The sequence below is a fragment of the Thalassophryne amazonica genome, chromosome 12, assembly GCF_902500255.1.
Source record: "Thalassophryne amazonica chromosome 12, fThaAma1.1, whole genome shotgun sequence".
Classification (NCBI taxonomy): Eukaryota; Metazoa; Chordata; class Actinopteri; order Batrachoidiformes; family Batrachoididae; genus Thalassophryne; species Thalassophryne amazonica.
In genome coordinates this window covers 83,543,014-83,567,158 of record NC_047114.1, presented here as the reverse complement: position 1 = coordinate 83,567,158, position 24,145 = coordinate 83,543,014, and the positions used below count along the sequence as shown (strand labels likewise).

Below are 24,145 nucleotides of genomic sequence, written 5' to 3'. Positions count from 1 at the left end.
GGCGGCTAAGCTACCTTGGTCCGCACCGACTACAGGGGCCTGGCTAGCTGTAGAATTTTCCACGGTGCGGAGCCGAGCCTCCAATTCGCCCAGCCTGGCCTCCAAAGCTACGAATAAGCTGCACTTATTACAAGTACCGTTACTGCTAAAGGAGGCCGAGGAATAACTAAACATTTCACACCCAGAGCAGAAAAGTACGGGAGAGACAGGAGAAGCCGCCATGCTAAATCGGCTAAGAGCTAGTAGCTGCACTAAGCTAGCGGATTCCCAAAAACACACAAAGTGAATAATGTGCAAATAATCCAGAGGTGATTCAGCAGAAGGAGTGCCCCAATCAAGGCACCAAACAGGCCATGAAGCAGCACAGGCAACGCACGACAACAGCGAACGCACGACAACAGTGCTAAAATAAAATAATAAAAAAAAAAATAAAAAAATAAAAACGAAAGCGCTAGCAAGCTAGTTAGCTTGCCAACGCTAATGAAAGTTAGCTGATAAAAGTGCTCCGTCGTGATGTTTCGACCGTTAGAGGTCTTCCTTAGGCGTTGGAGCAGAGTAAAAAAGTTAAAAAAAAGTAAAAAAGTCTTGAAAAAGACTGTTAGTTCAAGTCCAAAGCAGCAGGTAGCAGTCTCTGTGTAAACAGTCCCAACAGAGAGCCAAAATTCTGATGCAATCTCACCAATCAGTCAGAAACAGTGCCAAAAACAACAACAAATTGTGCATAGCAGAGATAACCAATGTTCTGTGAAAACTATCTGAAATAGAATTCAGAAACTGAAAAAGCTGAAAAACCTAATAACACCACAAAAAAAAAAAACTTCAAGTGCATGAACTAAATACATCCTCCTGACACTAATCACATATAATTTTAGCTCATGAAAAGTCACTTCTAACAGGCTCTTTGACATTGAACATTTTTTACAAGGTAAAATTTTGTGGAATTGGAAACTCGTGTTTTCGCAGAGGTTTGCACTCTATGAGCATGGTGCTCTAGTTTATCATGCAGTTTTCTTTTATTTATTTATTCATATATTTATTCATAATGTTGGTGCTTTAACTGAATGAAGTAATTTAAGAGAAGCTGCATCCTTGGTGAAAAATTAATGGTGTCCCTGTTTTTCAAGTAAAGCCAAAATATCTTCATAAATAAATGAAAATGACCACATTTTGTGCAATCAGAATATTTAATAAAATATCAATGTTTACTGAAGAAAAGACAAGACCGCACAGTCATGTATCTCTAACTGGTCATTTGTATTATGGTATACGAGGGCGGTCAATAAAGTAACGGTCCTTTTTATTTTTTTCAAGAACTATATGGATTTCATTCATATGTTTTTACGTCAGACATGCTTGAACCCTCGTGCGCATGCGTGAGTTTTTCCACGCCTGTCGGTGACGTCATTCGCCTGTGAGCACTCCTTGTGGGAGGAGTCGTCCAGCCCCTCGTCGGAATTCCTTTGTCTGAGAAGTTGCTGAGAGACTGGCGCTTTGTTTGATCAAAATTTTTTCTAAACCTGTGAGACACATCGAAGTGGACACGGTTCGAAAAAATTAAGCTGGTTTTCAGTGAAAATTTTAACGGCTGATGAGAGATTTTGAGGTGATTCTGTCGCTTTAAGGACTTCCCACGGTGCGAGACGTCGCACAGCGCTCTCAGCTGCCGTCGTCAGCCTGTTCAAGCTGAAAACCTCCACATTTCAGGTTCTATTGATCCAGGACGTCGTGAGAGAACAGAGAAGTTTCAGAAGAAGTCGGTTTCAGCATTTTATCCGGATATTCCACTGTTAAAGGAGATTTTTTTAATGAAAGACGTGCGGACGGGTCCGCGCGTCGGGACGCAGCCGCCGCGACGTTCCGCCACAGGAAAAACACCTCTGTTGAAAGCCTTAAGGACAAGTTGGAACATGTCCTGCCTGTTAAACAATTTCTCATATACTCACTCCACTGAAAGCCATCAAAAGCCGCCTGGATTTTACAAATGGTTATCAACACGGAGGTGTTTTTCCTGTGCCGCCGCACCGCGTCGGCTGCGTCCCGACGCACAGACCCGCCCGCACGTCTTTCATTAAAAAAATCTCCTTTAACAGTGGAATATCCGGATAAAATGCTGAAACCGACTTCTTCTGAAACTTCTCTGTTCTCTTATGACGTCCTGGATCAATAGAGCCTGAAATGTGGAGGTTTTCAGCTTGAACAGGCTGACGACGGCGGCTGAAAGCGCTGAGCGACGTCTCGCACCGTGCAAAGTCCTTAAAGCGACAGAATCACCTCAAAATCTCTCATCAGCCGTTAAAATTTTCACTGAAAACCAGCTTAATTTTTCGAACCGTGTCCACTTCGATGTGTCTCACAGGTTTAGAAAAAATTTTGATCAAACAACGCGCCAGTCTCTCAGCAACTTCTCAGACAAAGGAATTCCGACGAGGGGCTGGACGACTCCTCCCACAAGGAGTGCTCACAGGCGAATGACGTCACCGACAGGCGTGGAAAAACTCACGCATGCGCACGAGGGTTCAAGCATGTCTGACGTAAAAACATATGAATGAAATCCATATAGTTTTTGAAAAAAATAAAAAGGACCGTTACTTTATTGACAGCCCTCGTATAAGTGGCTTCATGTTGGTGTGACGGAGGCCAGCGGGAGTCGCTGTGCATATGGTAGTCACTAAACCGGACTCCCCACCGTCAAGAGGCACTCTGGCCACAGACCCTGGAGCCCGGAGGTTTTAGTCTTCTGATCACAGCGCCTACTTCTAATGCTGGCTCGTGAGTACACATCCCAAGTACAACGACGGAGGTGAAGTACATGACGCAGAAGTTAAATTGTCTTGATGATTTTGGTTGAAAAATTAGGAGATATCCACTGACGTGTGTCCACTGTCCATAGGGTCCATAGAGAACCAACAAATTCAGTGCACTGAGTCCATCATCTTTTAGGACGGAAGGATGCCGAATCGAATCGTGTCCACTGTAGTCTGATACTACATATGGAAATACAACCAGCTGTCAGTGCTGCTGAACTAACCACGCTACCGCAACCTGTGAGCTGAGGCATTGTCATGATGAAACAAAACCCACTTCATTAGCTTTCCAGAGCATTTGGTCTCGGTAGCTATCTTAAGCCTCACTCACAACCCGCCGTATGTGATGCTACGGGCACTCTACGGGGAAAGATATGGCAAAACCATGCATGAGACGTGCACGTCTTGTGCAAGTGTGCAGCGCTGTAGAAGGTAAGAGACTTTTGGTCCTGCACATGCAAATTCTACAGGTCTAGTGAAAAATCAAGAATGCGTACATCACCTATACGCATTCCGGTTGTACTCCAGTTGTACGGCTGAACTAAGTCAGGAACACGGCCAGTAGGGGCTTTGCGATGACAGTAAATTTCCTCACACCTCATGCAAGACAAGTGTGCAGCCTGTACATGACAAGTACTAAAACCGTACTCTTTCACAAACTTTCCTCAGATTCCTGTGGCACAGCTAAGACCTACCACTCCCTGTGACACGTGCGTGTCCAACACACTTGCGGTGGGTTGTGAGTGAGGCTTTTCCAAGTTGGCATTCTGAAATTGCAAATTGTCAGTGCTTTTTGCCTTTGGTGGGAACTCCCAAAACACAATGCCTTCACTCCAAAAAAAAACACACAAAAAAAGCTTTGCGGGGTTAGTTTGTATAACTTAAATTGCATGCGGGTTGCATGTTCACATTTTAATAAGTTGGTAACATTTTTTATGGTGTTGTGATATGGTGGTCTTCCGATGATCAGCAAGCGTAAGTTAATAAAGTCATAGAGCACAAGGCGGGGTACACACTGGACAGGACACCAGTCTGTCACAGGGCCACATGTAAACAAACAAACACATTCAACGCACACCTAAGGACAATTTTAAAGTTTCCAGTCCACCTAACCTGCGTGTCTTTGCATGTGGAAGGAAGGTGGAACACCAGGAGAGAACCCACGCAAACACGAGGAGAACACGCAAACTCCACACAGAAAGGCCGCAGGTGGGACTTGAACCCATGACCTTCTCGCTGTGAGGCAGCAGTGCTAACCACTAAGCCACTGTGCTGCGCATTGAACTGACATTATTTTTTTTTTTTTTTTTTGCACAGGATTTTAAAATATTGTATTATTTATTTTTTATTCCTGTCTATGTTTATGACAGTTTTAGTTGTGTACTGTTCATTGGCTTTTGCCATTGGTTTTTGGGGAAGGCGTGTTTTTATTGTTGAGTGTCTTGTGTTGTGTGTACAGTTGTTGTGGGTGTCTGGTGGTGCTCTGTTGTACATGTGTTTTGGACATCCTGTGGCACTCTAAATTTCCTTTTTAAGGAAAAATAAAGTGAAACTTGAAACTAACACCAGACCAGTATCATGCGATTTAGACTAGAGTGAAATGAATTAAAAAAAAAAACTACAACACTTAAAAAAGAAGCAAAAAAAACTGCGTTCTTCTTTAGAGTGCGTTTTCTTTGGTGGTGACATCATTGATGTCCTTGAGAGGTAAAATCTACTTCTGTACGTAATTGTTGACATCAAATGCCAGTTTTTTTTCTTCCATCATTACAAATACTCACCATCACCAACTGTTTACATTGTCCACAAGCAATATGACCTTATTCAGAATAAAATGTTCATTTATTTATCAAAAAAGTAAAATACATGTAAGTTACTGCATTATGCAATCAGACGCAACCTCCTAACTTACAGCTGACCTTCTACATGATCCCATATCTGTTTCCATTATCACTGTAATTTCTTTCCAGACCTCTACCAGAGGATGGAGACATCGACACTTCATGCGGCCTCGCTGACAACAGAATCAGTGAGTACATCATGATACTATGTTTGATGCACTGTGTTACCATATCTCATTTTCCCTGAACTGTCACTTTAGACCATCCCACGTCTCTGAATGTTGGAGATTCCGAGGGCCGGAATAAGCGGCGCACGCTGGTCGCCCCCAACATGAACCTGTCCCTGGATCACAGCGACGGTTCTCTGCTCTCTGAAGACTTGCTGGAGACGCCCGATGACCTGGACATCAACGTAGATGACATCGAGACTCCGGATGAGACTGACTCACTAGAGTTCATCAACAACGGCAATGAGCTGGAATGGGAAGGTGAGCCAAAGGTCAAAATATTTACAAGTTCATAGTGCAGGTAGAAGAGGTGCAAATCAGAAATGACTTTATAAGCAGATCGGACCACCTGCAGTGAAGTCATTCACTGCTGCAACATGTTAAACAAACCAAACATTGAAGGAGAACATTTTGAATACCTTCACTGCTATCATGCAAGAACAAAAGCTGCCTTTATCAATCCACACATGTCAAAGTGTTAATGAAAAAATAATTGTCTAAACCAGTTTCCTTGATTTGGGTCTAGATGACACACCTGTGGCCTCAGCTAAGCGACTTCCCGGTGAGGGGGAGGAAGCGAGAGACTCGTCTGGTCGTCTGTGGCGCACCGTGATCATCGGCGACCAGGAGCAAAGGATTGACATGCAGGTCGTCAGGCCGTACCTGAGGGTGGTCACACACGGAGGTTAGTGAGGAATCAACAAAGCCATGAAGTCTGATCATCTCATGTACACATGAAGCCACTGATGAATGGCGAGAACCGGAAGTCTAGCAGCAGTGTTTTTGGACGATTTGAATTATGTTCTAGACCAGAAAATGAAACATTGCTGTTATCAATTCTGGGTGAAATAATCTTTTCTCTAATATTCAAGTCAAAGTTGGGGTCACATATGGCTTTCAGCTTTTCTTCACTTTACAGTGAGGAAAATAAGTATTTGAACACCCTGCGATTTTGCAAGTTCTTCCTCTTAGAAATCATGGAGGGGTCTGAAATTTTCATCTTAGGTGCATGTCCACTGTGAGAGACATAATCTAAAAAAAAAAAGAAAAACAGAAATCACGATGTATGATTTTTTAATAATTTATTTGTATGTTACTGCTGCAATTAAGTATTTGAACACCTGTGAAAATCAATGTTAATATTTGGTACAGTAGCCTTTGTTTGCAATTACAGAGGTCAAACGTTTCCTGTAGTTTCTCACCAGGTTTTCACACACTGCAGCAGGGATTTTGGTCCACTCCTCCAAACAGATCTTCTCCAAATCTTTCAGGTTTGGAGTTTCAGCTCCCTCCAAAGATTTTCTATTGAGTTCAGGTCTGGAGACTGGCCAGGCCACTCCAGGACCTTGAAATGCTTCTTACGGAGCCCCTCCTTAGTTGCCCTGGCTGTGTGTTTGGGGTCATTGTCATGCTGGAAGACCCAGCCATGATTCATCTTCAATGCTCTTACTGAGGGAAGAGCAATACATGACCCCATCCATCCTCCCTTCAAGACGGTGCAGTCGTCCTGTCCCCTTTGCAGAAGAGCACTCCCAGAGTATGATGTTTCCACCCCCATGCTTCATGGTTGGGATGGTTTTCTTGGGGTTGTTCTCATCCTCTAAACATGGTAAGTGGAGTTGATTCCAAAAAGCTCTATTCTGGTCTCATCTGACCACATGACCTTCTCTCATGCCTCCTCTGGATCATCCAGATGGTCACTGGTGAACTTCAAACGGGCATGGACATGTGCTGGCTTGAGCAGGGGACCTTGCTGCCCTGCAGGATTTTAAACCATGTCAGCATCATGTGTTACTAATGTAATCTTTGTGACTGTGGTCCCAGCTCTCTTCAGGTCATTGACCAGATTCTCCTGTGTAGTTCTGAGCTTTCTCAGAATCATCCTTACCCACAAAGTAAGATCTTCCATGGAATCCCAGACCGAGGGAGATTGACAATCATCTTGTGTTTCTTCCACTTTCTAATAAATAATTATAACAGTTGTTGTTTTCTACCAAGCTGCTTGCCTGTTGTCCTGTAGTCCATCCCAGCCTTGTGCAGGTCTACAGTTTTGTCCCTGGTGTCCTTAGACAGCTCTTTGGTCTTGGCTATGGTGGACAGGTTGGAGTGTGATTGAATGAGTGTGTGAACAGGTGTCTTTTATACAGGTAACAAGTTCAAACAGGTGCAATTAATACAGGTAAAGAGTGCAGAATAAGAGGACTTCTTAAAGAAAAAGAGAGCCAGAATTCTTGTTGGTTGGTAAGTGTTCAAATACATACTTATTACGTACTCGTACTTATTTGCAGCAGTAACATACAAATAAATTATTAAAAAGTCATGCATTGTGATTTTGGCTTTTTGGGATTACCTTTCACTGCTATGCAGATGATACTCAGTTATATATGCCGATAACTGCTGGTAATCTCGTTCACATAAAATCCTTAGAAGATTGCCTTGCATCAGTGAGAAGTTGGATGTCTAGAAACTTCCTACATTTAAACTCTGAAAAGACTAAAATGATGGTTCTTGGTCCAGTGAGACATCGGCATCAATTTGACCAGTTAACACTCAGCCTAGGCTCGTGTGTCATACATCACACTGACAAAGTGAGGAACCTTGGGGTAATTTTTGATCCTTCGTTGTCCTTTGGGCTCCATATTAGAAATATTACTAGGACTGCTTTCTTCCACCTGCGAAATATAGCGAAGATTCATCCCATCCTGTCTATGGCTGATGCTGAGACCCTGATCCATGCGTTCATCTCTTCTAGATTGGACTACTGCAATGTTCTATTTTCTGGTTTACCGCAGTCCAGCATTAGGGGTCTCCAATTGGTTCAGAATGCTGCAGCCAGACTTTTGACACGAAGCAGAAAGTTTGACCACATTACACCCATTTTGGTGTCTCTTCACTGGCTTCCTGTCCGAGTGAGATCAGATTTTAAGGTTCTGCTACTAACCTATAAAATTATTCATGGACTGGCACCTCCCTACCTAGCTGACCTAATTAAACCTTACGTACCGGCCCGGGCTTTACGTTCTCAGGGTGCAGGACTACTTTGTGTCCCTAAGGTGAATAAGACGTCTGTGGGTCTCAGAGCTTTCTCTTATTGTGCCCCTGTTCTGTGGAATGATCTCCCTGCATCAATAAAACAATCAGATTCTGTGGAGACTTTCAAGTCCAGACTTAAGACGCACTTATTTTCCCTTTCATATGGCTAACATACTGGTGCAGTTTTGTTTTACGCTTTTTACTCTTTTAATTCATGTTATTAGTAATTGAAGTGGGCCGCGGCCTCAACTTCACCTAAATTCTGGGTCTTTTAGTGAAGCTTAGGGCTAGTGGCTGGCGATCACCTTAGTATTTCTTCTGTTCTTCTTGTTGATTAATGCTGGCAAATTATACAGTATTTTTTGTCTTTCTGATGTCTGATTCTGTTTTTTCTCTGTTTAAGGTGCAGCTCCATCCAGAGATGGGAGTTGTGTTTGTGTTTGTGCACCAACAGCAATTCTTGTATATTCGTCCGTGAATTGTTCTGTGAATTATTTCTGTAATTTATGTTTGTAGCATGGCCCAAGCAGAGGGTCACCCCTTTGAGTCTGGTCTGCTTGAGGTTTCTTCCTCAGAGGGAGTTTTTCCTTACCACTGTTGCTCTGGGGGTTGGTAAGGTTAGACCTTACCTGTGTGAAGCGCCTTGAGGCGACTCTGTTGTGATTTGGCGCTATATAAAGAAAATAAATTTCTGGATTTTTTTTTTTTTTTTTTAGATTATGTCTCTCACAGTGGACATGCACCTAAGATGAAAATTTCAGACCCCTCCATGATTTCTAAGTGGGAGAACTTGCAAAACTGCAGGGTGTTCAAATACTTATTTTCCTCACTGTGTATATATATATATATATATATATGCAAAACTGCAGGGTGTTCAAATACTTATTTTCCTCACTGTGTATATATATATATATATATATATATATATATATATATATATATATATATATACACAGTGAGGAAAATAAGTATTTGAACACCCTGTATATATATAAAACCTGTTTAAGCTGTTTTAGACATAAGCCAAATGCCAATCATTTTAATCAAACAATTGCCCAACATTTGTTTTTGTAATGCTGATGTCTTATAAATATAATAGTTAATGGGCTAAAGTTTGTCCAGCAGAACTATAAAAGGTGGACTCTCCAAACTAAGTGGAAGCACTTGGTTAAAAGACAAACACATTTGAAGTCCTTCATGCAGACTTTGTTTACAATCAAATTTATAACAAAATTACACACAAAGGTAGGTAACAGTAAATGTAAATATCAATGAATCAAAATTGAGGTAGTGGTGTATTTCACTGTTTTTACATTCCAATTTTACAAACATAAAATTAATGTATTCAGACAGGAAGGCAGACTGGGTTGTGCAGGACAGTCAGGTGCTTAACAGTTGAGAACATAAAGTAGTTGAAGAAAGGGATTAAATAAACAGAGATGGCCAACACATACACAGGGCTGGAAATTTGAATCTGCCTGGTCATACCCACAGCCGACTATTTTGGGGTTAATTTTCAGTTTAACTTAAAAAAAAAAATGGTACCAGTTTGTTCCCCATGTCATGAGGATTCAGAATATATACAGTTTTTAGGCTACCTGTTATAGTTTGGGAGTTTATCACACATGGTACAACACTGTATGGTCTTACATAAATGGCTATTTTGGGGTAATTTTCAGTTCAACTTTGAAAAAAAATGGTACCAGTTTGTTCCCCATGTCATGATTCAGAATATATATCGTTTTTAAGGCTACATATTATAGTTTGGGAGTTTATCCCGGACAGACAAACAGACGTAGCCCTTTATGTCTATAGATATAGCTATATTGTTGTTAATATTGACCCACCTAAAATGTTGAGCCTGTCTCCCCTACAGAAGTTTCACTTTTTAAATATTAACAGAGGTGATGTTAAGTCTCATCAAATTAATGATCTTGAAAACACTTTTTTTTTAGCTCTCTGTCTCAACTTGGTCTCAATCTTAACTCGGTCTCTACCAGTCCAAAATCCTAAAGTCAGACTCTGTTTCAGTTGTCTTCACCCTATCGTGTACCGTCATGTGAAGATGAGAGTCTAGGAATCCCCCTGGAAGGGATGCCAGTCCATCACAGGTTACTTCCCCAGTTAAAGGCTCTGGTACCCGTTTACAGTGGGGTGGACTGGGAGAATACAGATGAAGTGTCTTGTCCTAAGATTGAGCGGAGATGTTTTGTACTATTTATTGGATGCACTATTCAGATAACATAAGCATAACCTGAGGTGGCTCATGTGGATGGGCACCTGGCACATCCTTTCACTCAAACCTGAATATAAAATCAAAGTTAGAATTAAATCAAAGTAAAACCTAATGGAAAATATCAACCTCTAATACATTTGGGTTGTAACAAAGTTTTACAATAGTTTTCTTCCTGGAGCAGATCAAGTGGCCAGAGTTGGAGGTGGTGCAGGAACAAGGTGCTCAAGTGCCTCAAATCAGGGAGTTGAAGTGGATATCTGCTGCTCCTGCTGCTGAAAAGAATTTGTGTAAGACTAAACATTAGGAAATACTCATTTTCAAGAAGAGTCATCAATGAATGGAATAACTTGCCCGAAGAGGCCGTAAGCAGCGCTACACTAAATGAATTCAAAGGCCACATTGAAACTATCCTTAGGAAGTGTGGGGGGGCTCTATACGAGTCAGCGAGTACTCACTGCCCCAATAACCAGAGCCACTGGGGGACAGACATGACTCCGGTGGATCAAGGTGAATCAAGGTGAATCAAGATCATGTGCTATAAATGACCCAAAAATGCAAAGAAAATGTTTGCTCAGGTAAAAACTGCTGAATGTGAATGTGTTACTTCCAGGTTATTACGGCGAGGGTTTGAATGCCATCATAGTGTTTGCAGCTTGTTACCTTCCCGACAGCGGCTGTGAAGACTATGCATACATCATGGAGAATCTCTTCCTGTAAGATACAGTTTTTTGTTTTTTACACTTCTGTGTGTTATGGTCAATGTTGGATCTTGGATTTTTCCAAGTCAGAGGCCATTAAGAAGTCACATTTTATACAGTATATGTACAACGTAGATGCAAAATTCCCAATGCAGAAAGATGTCCCCATTCCTTTGTCACTTTCAGATTTGAGGAATAATTCAACATTAACTGACACTGTTTAGTCAAAAACAAAGACACTAGTTCAAGCATCTTTGGTCAAAAGTGAAGTATTGTCTTTGGTCAAGTCTTTTTTTTTTTTTTTTTAATTGGCAGTTGTTCTTCTTGTGTACTATACTTGGCATCCAGATTATTGGTGTTTTACTGCCACCTTCTGCTCTGGAATAGAAATTACACAGCAAATTCACAGTATATTAGAATTTATTGGTATTTTGAGAGGACAGAGGCCAATCACATTTCAACTGGTGTCAGTGCCCCTCTGACCCTTGCCCTGGATCTGCTCCCAGATGTTGTCTTTATAGAACATTATGTTGTTTTTTTGGGGGGGCGGGGGGGGGGGGGTGCCAATTAACTGTGCAATCAACCTAACTGGAGTTCATCTTCGGGGTAGGTGTGGCTGCACCATAATCCGGCCATGATTAGCTAATGAAATTAAATGAAAATTAATTTGTGTCACCATTTTTATTTTGGCACCAGCTGTCTGTCTTCCCTCTGCCACCCCCTTGTTCCTGGTGTTATTATTCTGAGTTCCCTGTGGGTTTTCATGTCTGTCTTTGTCCTTGTGCTTCCCTCTTGTGTCCGTCCTGGTTTGGTTTTATTGTTTATTACAGTTTTTTTCCTTATGTGTGTAATTTGTAAATTATTTCTCTTGTAACCACTCAACTACTTGTTTGCTTTGCCTTTATGTATTTTATCACTCTCAGTGTCTTCAGCTCACTTCCTGTATTATTTTGTTTCTATTGTGTGTTTGTGGCTTTCTTCCTGTGCCACTTCAACCAGCGCCATGTCATTTATCTTATTGGCCTCACCTGACTCCTGTTTGCAATCTACTCCCAGTGTATTTTAAACCCCTGGGTGTCAGCTAGTTGCTTGAATGTTTGCACTTTGTTGCTCTCTTCTTGCTGATATTTCTAGTGTTTCCTCGTGTTTGACTTCTTGTTATGGAACCTGTTTTCCCTTTGTGTATTTTTGAGATTGCCTGCCACTTATTGAACACTGTTGCTCATTACTGGTTGCTTTCCTGTGTGATGACCTCTGCTCTGTCCCTGGCTCTGGCAAATAAAACTGTTTCTTATGTCAACCCATCTTTTCTCTGTGTTGGGGTCTTAACCCATTGTCTACTCATAACACCAATAGCTAAGTGTCTGCTTGTGTGTGAATAGGATTTGTGTGAAAATTAAGCATAAATTAAGCATAAGAATTCATAAGAATGTGCCCACATGTGATCTGGCGAAGTCCAGCAAGCACAGCTGAGATTGTTTGTGCCCTTTCAGATACGTCATTAGCAGTCTGGAGTTGTTGGTGGCAGAAGATTACATGATTGTTTACCTGAATGGAGCGACTCCCCGCAGGCAGATGCCTGGAATCAGCTGGCTGAAGAAATGCTACCAAATGATTGCCCGGAAGTAAGAAAAATAAATGGACATTATTTTTCCAAGTACATGACCTACTACATCACAAATTCTGATGTCATAGATACATCATACCAAACCATTTCCCTTCTGCATTATGTCACCATATGAAAGGGCAAGTTTTACAGCCTTCATCATATTGTTGGTAAAAAGAATTGGAATAGTAGGAAAGATGATGAAAGTAGGCAGGAGTACAAGGAAATGCAGCCTAAATCAAAAACAGAAGTGGCAAGTCTAAGGAAAGGACATACATATACAACCCCTGGCAATGATTATGGAATCACCGGCCTCGGAGGATGTTCATTCAGTTGTTTAATTTTGTAGAAAAAAAGCAGATCACAGACATGACACAAAACTAAAGTCATTTCAAATGGCAACTTTCTGGCTTTAAGAAACACTATAAGCAATCAGGAAAAAAAATTGTGGCAGTCAGTAACGGTTACTTTTTTAGACCAAGCAGAGGAAAAAAAATATGGACTCACTCAATTCTGAGGAATAAATTATGGAATCACCCTGTAAATTTTCATCCCCAAAACTAACACTTGCATCAAATCAGATCTGCTCGTTAGTCTGCATCTAAAAAGGAGTGATCACACCTTGGAGAGCTGTTGCACCAAGTGGACTGACATGAATCATGGCTCCAACACGAGAGATGTCAATTGAAACAAAGGAGAGGATTATCAAACTCTTAAAAGAGGGTAAATCATCACGCAATGTTGCAAAAGATGTTGGTTGTTCACAGTCAGCTGTGTCTAAACTCTGGACCAAATACAAACAACATGGGAAGGTTGTTAAAGGCAAACGTACTGGTAGACCAAGGAAGACATCAAAGCGTCAAGACAGAAAACTTAAACCAATATGTCTCAAAAATCAAAAATGCGCAACAAAACAAATGAGGAACGAATGGGAGGAAACTGGAGTCAACGTCTGTGACCGAACTGTAAGAAACCGCATAAAGGAAATGGGATTTACATACAGAAAAGCTAAACGAAAGGCATCATTAACACCTAAACAGAAAAAAACAAGGTTACAATGGGCTAAGGAAAAGCAGTCGTGGACTGTGGATGACTGGATGAAAGTCATATTCAGTGATGAATCTCGAATCTGCATTGGGCAAAGTGATGATGCTGGAACTTTTGTTTGGTGCTGTTCCAATGAGATTTATAAAGATGACTGCCTGAAGAGAACATGTAAATTTCCACAGTCATTGATGATATGGGGCTGCATGTCAGGTAAAGGCACTGGGGAGATGGCTGTCATTACATCATCAATAAATGCACAAGTTTACGTTGATATTTTGGACACTTTTCTTATCCCATCAATTGAAAGGATGTTTGGGGATGATGAAATAATTTTTCAAGATGATAATGCATCTTGCCATAGAGCAAAAACTGTGAAAACATTCCTTGCAAAAAGACACATAGGGTCAATGTCATGGCCTGCAAATAGTCCGGATCTTAATCCAATTGAAAATCTTTGGTGGAAGTTGAAGAAAATGGTCCATGACAAGGCTCCAACCTGCAAAGCTGATCTGGCAACAGCAATCAGAGAAAGTTGGAGCCAGATTGATGAAGAGTACTGTTTGTCACTCATTAAGTCCATGCCTCAGAGACTGCAAGCTGTTATAAAAGCCAGAGGTGGTGCAACAAAATACTAGTGATGTGTTGGAGCGTTCTTTTGTTTTTCATGATTCCATAATTTTTTCCTCAGAATTGAGTGATTCCATATTTTTTTCCCCTCTGCTTGGTCTAAAAAAGTAACCGTTACTGATTGCCACAATTTTTTTTTCCTGATTGCTTATAGTGTTTCTTAAAGCCAGAAAGTTGCCATTTGAAATGACTTTAGTTTTGTGTCATGTCTGTGATCTGCTTTTTTTCTACAAAATTAAACAACTGAATGAACATCCTCCGAGGCCGGTGATTTCATAATTTTTGCCAGGGGTGATAGATAGATAGATAGATAGATAGATAGATAGATAGATAGATAGAGATAGATAGATAGATAGATAGATAGATAGATAGATAGATAGATAGATAGATAGATAGATAGATAGATAGATAGATAGATAGATAGATAGATAGATAGATAGATAGATAGATAGATAGATAGATAGATAGATAGATAGATAGATAGATAGATAGTTCGATCTTGTGAGCTGTATATGAAGGTGAACACTAAAGAAAGAGAAAAAGAATTGTACCAGTTGGCAGGACAGAAGGACAGAGCATCTAAAAATGTGCAGTAGGTTGGGGTGGTAAAGGATGCAGATGGTAATGTACAGACAAGCAAGGGGAATGTGTTGAGAAGGTGGAGGGAGTGTTTTGAGGAGCTGATAAATGAAGACAATGAGAGAGAGAAAGAAGGAACGATGATGTGGAGAGAGTTTATCAGGAAGTGCAAGGGATTAGTAAGGATGACGTAAGAACAGCTTTGAAGAGTGGAAAGGCAGGTGATGCAGATGACATTCCAGTGGGGCACAAACCAGCACACAGCCTGTTGAATGTAACACGTAGCCAATCAGAAAGCGAGGTGACGGAAGCACAGAGGGGAATTCCTCCAAACTGACATTTGATATCGAGAGGTTTCACGAGATTGACCTGACAATGTTCGTGAGTAAAATCTGTTCGTGTGTGGTGTGTTGTCTTTACCATGTGGCTGCACACCACACATTGTATGATTTTTTTTTTTTTTTTTTTTTATCGCAATGTGTGGGGTCTCTCAGGGACTGAAAACCTACCAACACTTTAAAAATATTTCTGTGTGAACGAGGCATAAGCTTTGAAAAGAGGTGAAGAGCTGCAGTATGGTTTCAAGCCAAGAAGGAGCACTACCGATGCAATGTTAGCTCTAAGAGTGCGAATGCAGAAGTATAAAGAATTCCATTGTGTGTTTGTGGATTTCAAGAAAGCTTATGACAGAATGCCAAGAGAAGAGTTGTGGTATTGTATAAGCAAGTCTGGAGTGGCAGAGAAGTATGTGAGGGTGGTGCAGGATATCTGCAAGGACAGTGTGATAGCGGTCAGATGCACAGTAGGAATCCATCCATTTTCTATACCCACTTACTTCATTTAAGGTGTCATTGCAGGGCTGGAGCCTATCCCAGCAGTCATAGGGCGTGAGGTGGGGTACGCCCTGGACAGGACGTCAGTCTATTGAAGGGCCACATATATAGACAAACAAATACGTTCACACCCGCACGCACACCTACGGACAATTTAAAGTTTCCAATCAACCTAACCTGCATGAGAGAACCCACGCAAACATGGGGGAGAACATGTAAACTCCACATAGAAAGGCACCAGGTGGGAATTGACCCCAGGACCTTCTTGCTGTGAGGCAACAGTGCTAACCACTAAGCCACCACAGATGTGTTTATTTTCAAATCTGAGATCTATAAGGCCTAGTTCAAAAATAATGAAGCCAAAGTGTGACATAACCATCTAAATTTAAAAGTGGTCTTTTTTGTGAAATGTTATCATTTTAGGTGTGGTTATACAGTGAGGAAAATAAGCATTTGAACACTCTGCGATTTTGCAAGTTCTCCCACTTAGAAATCATGGAGGGGTCTGAAATATTCATCTTAGGTGCATGTCCACTGTGAGAGACATAATCTAAAAAAAAATCTGGAAATCACAATGTATGATTTTTTAATAATTTATTTGTATATTACTGCTGCAAATAAGTATTTGAACACCTGTGAAAATCAATGTTAATATTTGGTACAGTAGCCTTTGTTTGCAAGTACAGAGGTCAAACGTTTCCTGTAGTTTTTCACCAGGTTTTCACACACTGCAGCAGGGATTTTGGTCCACTCCTTCATACAGATCTTCTCCAAATCTTTCAGGTTTGGAGTTTCAGCTCCCTTGAAACATTTTCTATTGAGTTCAGGTCTGGAGACTGGCCAGGCCAGGCCACGCCAGGACCCTGAAATGCTTCTTACGCAGTGGTGGGCACAGATAACCAAAAAATTAACTTTGATAACAGATAATCAGATAACTGAAAAGTTATCTTTGATAAAGATAAACCGATAAACCACCCAAAGATGTATCGGAACTTACAGATAACTGAATTTGAGTTTTAACACCACGATTGCTTTTGGAAACATCAAAAGCGACAAAAGACCCAAACAATGAGCCAGTACTTCTATGTTTGAACATCCTGCCCCCTGCTGGAACCTACACAGCTACAGCACAGCGGCACCCTGAGAGCAGCCACAAAGCCAGCTCTCTACCAATCACAATGCTCCAGTCAGGCGGAGGTCTTGAAAAATAAAGGCATACTGACTTATGGTTTTGTGTGAATACTGATAGAATAACTCCATTAATGTCAATTCTGTCATTTGTACAAATTTAAAATATAACATATATCTTTTAATGTTGAATAATGCACTAATTCTGAGGTTTTGTAACAAACACAGACAGATCGCAAAGGATTCTGGGTAAAAGTGCCTCAGCTAAACACTGATTGGTTCAGTCATTCATTACGTAAACCAACGCGTTAATGTGACGTGTGTCGTGTGTTGGTGTTTACAGATAAATGTGCTTTTGTAAAATATTCCATTTTTTATTTGTAAAAACAGGCATTTTTATGGAGCCCTGGAAATGTCATCGCAAAATGTTTTGCATGTGGAGAGAATGTGTGCACGTCATATTAGTGCCGTGCACACGTTTTATGATGTGCGCACATTTTATGATGTTGTAAAACATGCACTCAATATTGTCTTGACACATAAATGTTGGCTTTACACTGTGCGAGTTTTGGCCCTTTTTCAGATAATTTTTCATTCGTGTGAGAATTTTTTGGACCGAGTTTCAGGTTAATCGCGCGTCCTGCATTGTGTAGTGTATATGGAGTAACAAGCTGCTTTCAACATCTCACAACCTCATCACCTCATCACTGATCGTATGGTCGAATGTAAATCAAACCTGTTTGATATTATTCTGTATCCTGCTGCTGAAGAGCTACAAGCACCCAACCGCTCGCACTGTGCATGTGCAAACACCGCAGAGCTTTCTTGTCATTTTTTTTGTTGTTGTTGTTGTTGTTTTGTTTTTATAGTAGAGAAGCTTGAATCTTCGACTGGACTGGGTTGCTTGACGCAAGGACGTTTCGTTTCAAATCGCAGAAGCTTCCTCAGCTAAAATTCTTGCTCTGATGAGGAAGCTTAGCTGAAGAAGCTTCTGCGATTTGAAGTGAAACGTCCTCACGTCAAGCAACCCAGTCCAGTCGAAGATTCAAGCTTCTCTACTATGGAAACCACCTGGACAACTGAGAGCCTTCACAGAAACGTTGTTTTGTTTTCTTTTTAAACTTAATTTGTAAAAAAAAAAAAAAAAAAAAAAAAAAAAAAAAAAAAAAAGCCATTTGCAAAGCCAAAAAGTTGATTTGACAACCATCTGATGTAACCGGGGTCCAAATAAATAGAACACTGCCATCTACTGGTGCCCAGATGCTTAGTACTTAGGGCGAATACTGCCATGAACACTACTGGCCAGTAGATGGCAGTAGAGGCCTTGAAAACTTGCCAAAACAAAATTCCAGATAATCTGTGTCTGCTACATTTAAGACGCATGGAATTTAACATCAATCAATCAATCAATCAATTTTTTATATAGCGCCAAATCACAACAAACAGTTGCCCCAAGGCGCTTTATATTGTAAGGCAAGGCCATACAATAATTATGTAAAACCCCAACGGTCAAAACGACCCCCTGTGAGCAAGCACTTGGCTACAGTGGGAAGGAAAAACTCCCTTTTAACAGGAAGAAACCTCCAGCAGAACCAGGCTCAGTCTTCTGCTGGGACTGGTTGGGGCTGAGGGAGAGAACCAGGAAAAAGACATGCTGTGGAGGGGAGCAGAGATCGATCACTAATGATTAAATGCAGAGTGGTGCATACAGAGCAAAAAGAGAAAGAAACAGTGCATCATGGGAACCCCCCAGCAGTCTACGTCTATAGCAGCATAACTAAGGGATGGTTCAGGGTCACCTGATCCAGCCCTAACTATAAGCTTTAGCAAAAAGGAAAGTTTTAAGCCTAATCTTAAAAGTAGAGAGGGTGTCTGTCTCCCTGATCTGAATTGGGAGCTGGTTCCACAGGAGAGGAGCCTGAAAGCTGAAGGCTCTGCCTCCCATTCTACTCTTACAAACCCTAGGAACTACAAGTAAGCCTGCAGTCTGAGAGCGAAGCGCTCTATTGGGGTGATATGGTACTACGAGGTCCCTAAGATAAGATGGGACCTGATTATTCAAAACCTTATAAGTAAGAAGAAGAATTTTAAATTCTATTCTAGAATTAACAGGAAGCCAATGAAGAGAGGCCAATATGGGTGAGATATGCTCTCTCCTTCTAGTCCCCGTCAGTACTCTAGCTGCAGCATTTTGAATTAACTGAAGGCTTTTTAGGGAACTTTTAGGACAACCTGATAATAATGAATTACAATAGTCCAGCCTAGAGGAAATAAATGCATGAATTAGTTTTTCAGCATCACTCTGAGACAAGACCTTTCTGATTTTAGAGATATTGCGTAAATGCCAAAAACCAGTCCTACATATTTGTTTAATATGCGCTTTGAATGACATATCCTGATCAAAAATGACTCCAAGATTTCTCACAGTATTACTAGAGGTCAGGGTAATGCCATCCAGAGTAAGGATCTGGTTAGACACCATGTTTCTAAGATTTGTGGGGCCAAGTACAATAACTTCAGTTTTATCTGAGTTTAAAAGCAGGAAATTAGAGGTCATCCATGTCTTTATGTCTGTAAGACAATCCTGCAGTTTAGCTAATTGGTGTGTGTCCTCTGGCTTCATGGATAGATAAAGCTGGGCATCATCTGCGTAACAATGAAAATTTAAGCAATACCGTCTAATAATACTGCCTAAGGGAAGCATGTATAAAGTGAATAAAATTGGTCCTAGCACAGAACCTTGTGGAACTCCATAATTAACTTTAGTCTGTGAAGAAGATTCCCCATTTACATGAACAAATTGTAATCTATTAGACAAATATGATTCAAACCACCGCAGCGCAGTGCCTTTAATACCTATGGCATGCTCTAATCTCTGTAATAAAATTTTATGGTCAACAGTATCAAAAGCAGCACTGAGGTCTAACAGAACAAGCACAGAGATGAGTCCACTGTCCGAGGCCATAAGAAGATCATTTGTAACCTTCACTAATGCTGTTTCTGTACTATGATGAATTCTAAACCTGACTGAAACTCTTCAAATAGACCATTCCTCTGCAGATGATCAGTTAGCTGTTTTACAACTACCCTTTCAAGAATTTTTGAGAGAAAAGGAAGGTTGGAGATTGGCCTATAATTAGCTAAGATAGCTGGGTCAAGTGATGGCTTTTTAAGTAATGGTTTAATTACTGCCACCTTAAAAGCCTGTGGTACATAGCCAACTAACAAAGATAGATTGATCATATTTAAGATCGAAGCATTAAATAATGGTAGGGCTTCCTTGAGCAGCCTGGTAGGAATGGGGTCTAATAAACATGTTGATGGTTTGGATGAAGTAACTAATGAGAATAACTCAGACAGAACAATCGGAGAGAAAGAGTCTAACCAAATACCGGCATCACTGAAAGCAGCCAAAGATAACGATATGTCTTTGGGATGGTTATGAGTAATTTTTTCTCTAATAGTTAAAATTTTGTTAGCAAAGAAAGTCATGAAGTCATTACTAGTTAAAGTTAATGGAATACTCAGCTCAATAGAGCTCTGACTCTTTGTCAGCCTGGCTACAGTGCTGAAAAGAAACCTGGGGTTGTTCTTATTTTCTTCAATTAGTGATGAGTAGAAAGATGTCCTTGCTTTACGGAGGGCTTTTTTATAGAGCAACAGATTCTTTTTCCAGGCTAAGTGAAGATCTTCTAAATTAGTGAGACGCCATTTCCTCTCCAACTTACGGGTTATCTGCTTTAAGCTACGAGTTTGTGAGTTATACCACGGAGTCAGACACTTCTGATTTAAAGCTCTCTTTTTCAGAGGAGCTACAGCATCCAAAGTTGTCTTCAATGAGGATGTAAAACTATTGACGAGATACTCTATCTCCCTTACAGAGTTTAGGTAGCTACTCTGCACTGTGTTGGTATATGGCATTAGAGAACATAAAGAAGGAATCATATCCTTAAACCTAGTTACAGCGCTTTCTGAAAGACTTCTAGTGTAATGAAACTTATTCCCCACTGCTGGGTAGTCCATCAGAGTAAATGTAAATGTTATTAAGAAATGATCAGACAGAAGGGAGTTTTCAGGGAATACTGTTAAGTCTTCTATTTCCATACCATAAGTCAGAACAAGATCTAAGATATGATTAAAGTGGTGGGTGGACTCATTTACTTTTTGAGCAAAGCCAATAGAGTCTAATAATAGATTAAATGCAGTGTTGAGGCTGTCATTCTCAGCATCTGTGTGGATGTTAAAATCGCCCACTATAATTATCTTATCTGAGCTAAGCACTAAGTCAGACAAAAGGTCTGAAAATTCACAGAGAAACTCACAGTAACGACCAGGTGGACGATAGATAATAACAAATAAAACTGGTTTTTGGGACTTCCAATTTGGATGGACAAGACTAAGAGACAAGCTTTCAAATGAATTAAAGCTCTGTCTGGGTTTTGGATTAATTAATAAGCTGGAATGGAAGATTGCTGCTAATCCTCCACCCCGGCCCGTGCTACGAGCATTCTGACAGTTAGTGTGACTCGGGGGTGTTGACTCATTTAAACTAACATATTCATCCTGCTGTAACCAGGTTTCTGTTAGGCAGAATAAATCAATATGTTGATCAATTATTATATCATTTACCAACAGGGACTTAGAAGAGAGATGCTATATTATTTTTTCTTTTTGAATTTTTATGCTTAAATAGATTTTTGCTGGTTATTGGTAGTCTGGGAGCAGGCACCGTCTCTACGGGGATGGGGTAATGAGGGGATGGCAGGGGGAGAGAAGCTGCAGAGAGGTGTGTAAGACTACAACTCTGCTTCCTGGTCCCAACCCTGGATAGTCACGGTTTGGAGGATTTAAGAAAATTGGCCAGATTTCTAGAAATGAGAGCTGCTCCATCCAAAGTGGGATGGATGCCGTCTCTCCTAACAAGACCAGGTTTTCCCCAGAAGCTTTCATCACAAATACAATAACGTCTATAAACCCAGAAAATATATTCACGAGAGTTTTAGGCACTAGAGTTTAATGCTGTTGTCCATGGAGCCTGAACAGAGTGTCTGTCTGAAATGCATTTGTCCTGTCGTGAACGTACTGAGATTACACTATCCTACCCATAATGCACTGCTGGGCACAGCATGTGCTCAGAAAACCTTAAAAATTAGCACATTACTTTAAAACTAAAACATATATCTGATGTTTTCACTTTATAAAACTTCAGACATTACAGTAATTTTAAATAACTTGTCCAAAATTAGTTTGGTTAAAATTTGAACCATAAGTTAAAAATGTATGCCTCTGGATGACTTGGATGATATTGCCAGTGTATCAGTATGGTGTTAAAGAAAATGATTTTTTTGTGACCAGTTCTCCTTTGTCTGCAGAGGATAAAGTGGTTTATTCTGAAAGCAGCTCTCTTGCAGAGGGTAGGACTATACATTTAAATTTTAAAAATGTTTGTCACTGTTCAGCTTGGTTTACTACATTATCGGTCTAAAGGTTATCGGATGACAATTTATTGGAAGATAATTTTTAAAGTTATCTAAAAAGATAATCAGATAATGAAAACATTATCTTCTATAATTATCTGTTATCGGAAGTGTGCCCAGCACTGTTCTTACGGAGCCCCTCCTTAGTTGCCCTGGCTGTGTGTTTGGGGTCATTGTCATGCTGGAAGACCCAGCCATGACCCATCTTCAATGCTCTTACTGAGGGAATGGTAAATGGACTGCATTTATATAGTGCTTTTCCATCTGAATCAGATGCTCAAAGCGCTTTACAATTATGCCTCACATTCACCCCAATGTCAGGGTGCTGCCATACAAGGCGCTCACTACACACCGGGAGCAATAGGGGATTAAAGGCCTTGCCCAAGGGCCCTTAGTAATTTTCCAGTCAGGTGGGGACTTCAACCCATGATCTTCTGGACTCAAGCCCAACACCTTATCCACTAAACCATCACCAGGAGGTTGTTTGCCAAAATCCCGCAATACATGACCCCATCCATCCTCCCTTCAATACGGTGCAGTCGTCCTGTCCCCTTTGCAGAAGAGCACCCCCAGAGAATGATGTTTCCACCCCCATGCTTCATGGTTGGGATGGTTTTCTTGGAGTTGTTCTCATCCTCTAAACATGGTAAGTGGAGTTGATTCCAAAAAGCTCTATTCTGGTCTCATCTGACCACATGACCTTCTCCCATGCCTCCTCTGGATCATCCAGATGGTCACTGGTGAACTTCAAATGGGCCTGGACATGTGCTGGCTTGAGCAGGGGGACCTTGCTGCCCTGCAGGATTTTAAACCATGACAGCATCATGTGTTACTAATGTAATTTTTGTGACTGTGGTCCCAGCTCTCTTCAGGTCATTGACCAGGTCCTCCTGTGTAGTTCTGAGCTTTCTCAGGATCATCCTTACCCCACAAAGTGAAATCTTGTATGGAATCCCAGACCGAGGGAGACTGACAGTCATCTTGTGTTTCTTCCACTTTCTAATAAATAATCATAACAGTTGTTGTCTTCTACCAAGCTGCTTGCCTGTTGTCCTGTAGTCCATCCCAGCCTTGTGCAGGTCTACAGTTCTGTCCCTGGTGTCCTTAGACAGCTCTTTGGTCTTGGCTATGGTAGACAGGTTGGAGTGTGATTGATTGAGTGTGTGAACAGGTGTCTTTTATACAGGTAACAAGTTCAAACAGATGCAATTAATACAGGTAAAGAGTGCAGAATAAGAGGGCTTCTTAAAGAAAAATTAACAGGTCTGTGTGAGCCAGAATTCTTGCTGGTTGGTAGGTGTTCAAATACTTATTTGCAGCAGTAACATACAAATAAATTATTTAAAAAATCATACATTGTGATTTCCGGATTTGTTTTTTTTTTGTTTGTTTGTTTGTTTTTTGTTTTTTTTTAGATTATGTCTCTCACAGTGGACATGCACCTAAGATGAAAATTTCAGACCCCTCCATGATTTCTAAGTGGGAGAACTTGCAAAATCGCAGGGTGTTCAAATACTTATTTTCCTCACTGTATATCAGAGTTTCAATATTTCTATTAGTCTCGGTTCAGTCATTGCTAGAAATTATCAGTGCATATATATTATAATGTACTAGAGCATAACGCTTGCGACAACAGTTGGAGGTATCTTCTTTAGTCTGCAGAAGCCTGAAACAAAGAAATTCTGTCCATTAGTTGCTGGTATTATTGAACAAGTAAAATAATTATTCTATTGAAGCAGAGTAGGAGATAACGCTAAGGTTTTGACACAAATAAATCAAGGATTTATTCTCAGCATTATGCTTGCGACAGTTTTACCTTGCTTTACAAACATGATATTTTTTCTAGGAAATGACATTTCTACCTTTACAAAAATGTATTACTGTGTGTTAGTGTGAAGCAAAAATAAACAAACTGACAAATACGTTATTTCTTTAACATTCAACTTTAAATGATAATGCTAAATATCAATGTCATACAAAATTGATGAAAAAAGTGCTACTTTTGGGGT

General features: G+C 40.6%; 1 protein-coding gene across 3 annotated transcripts in view; it reads left to right on the top strand.

The window, feature by feature from the left end:
* atcayb (ATCAY kinesin light chain interacting caytaxin b) overlaps positions 1–24,145 on the top strand; it is a 44,301-nt gene that overhangs the window by 12,487 nt on the left and 7,669 nt on the right. For all 3 annotated transcript variants that reach the window (XM_034182860.1, XM_034182859.1, XM_034182858.1), the window contains 5 exons: positions 4,775–4,833; positions 4,906–5,133; positions 5,399–5,557; positions 10,752–10,854; positions 12,333–12,464. In XM_034182860.1, coding sequence (XP_034038751.1) covers positions 4,775–4,833; positions 4,906–5,133; positions 5,399–5,557; positions 10,752–10,854; positions 12,333–12,464 — 681 coding nt within the window. The remainder of the gene's footprint in view (positions 1–4,774; positions 4,834–4,905; positions 5,134–5,398; positions 5,558–10,751; positions 10,855–12,332; positions 12,465–24,145) is intronic.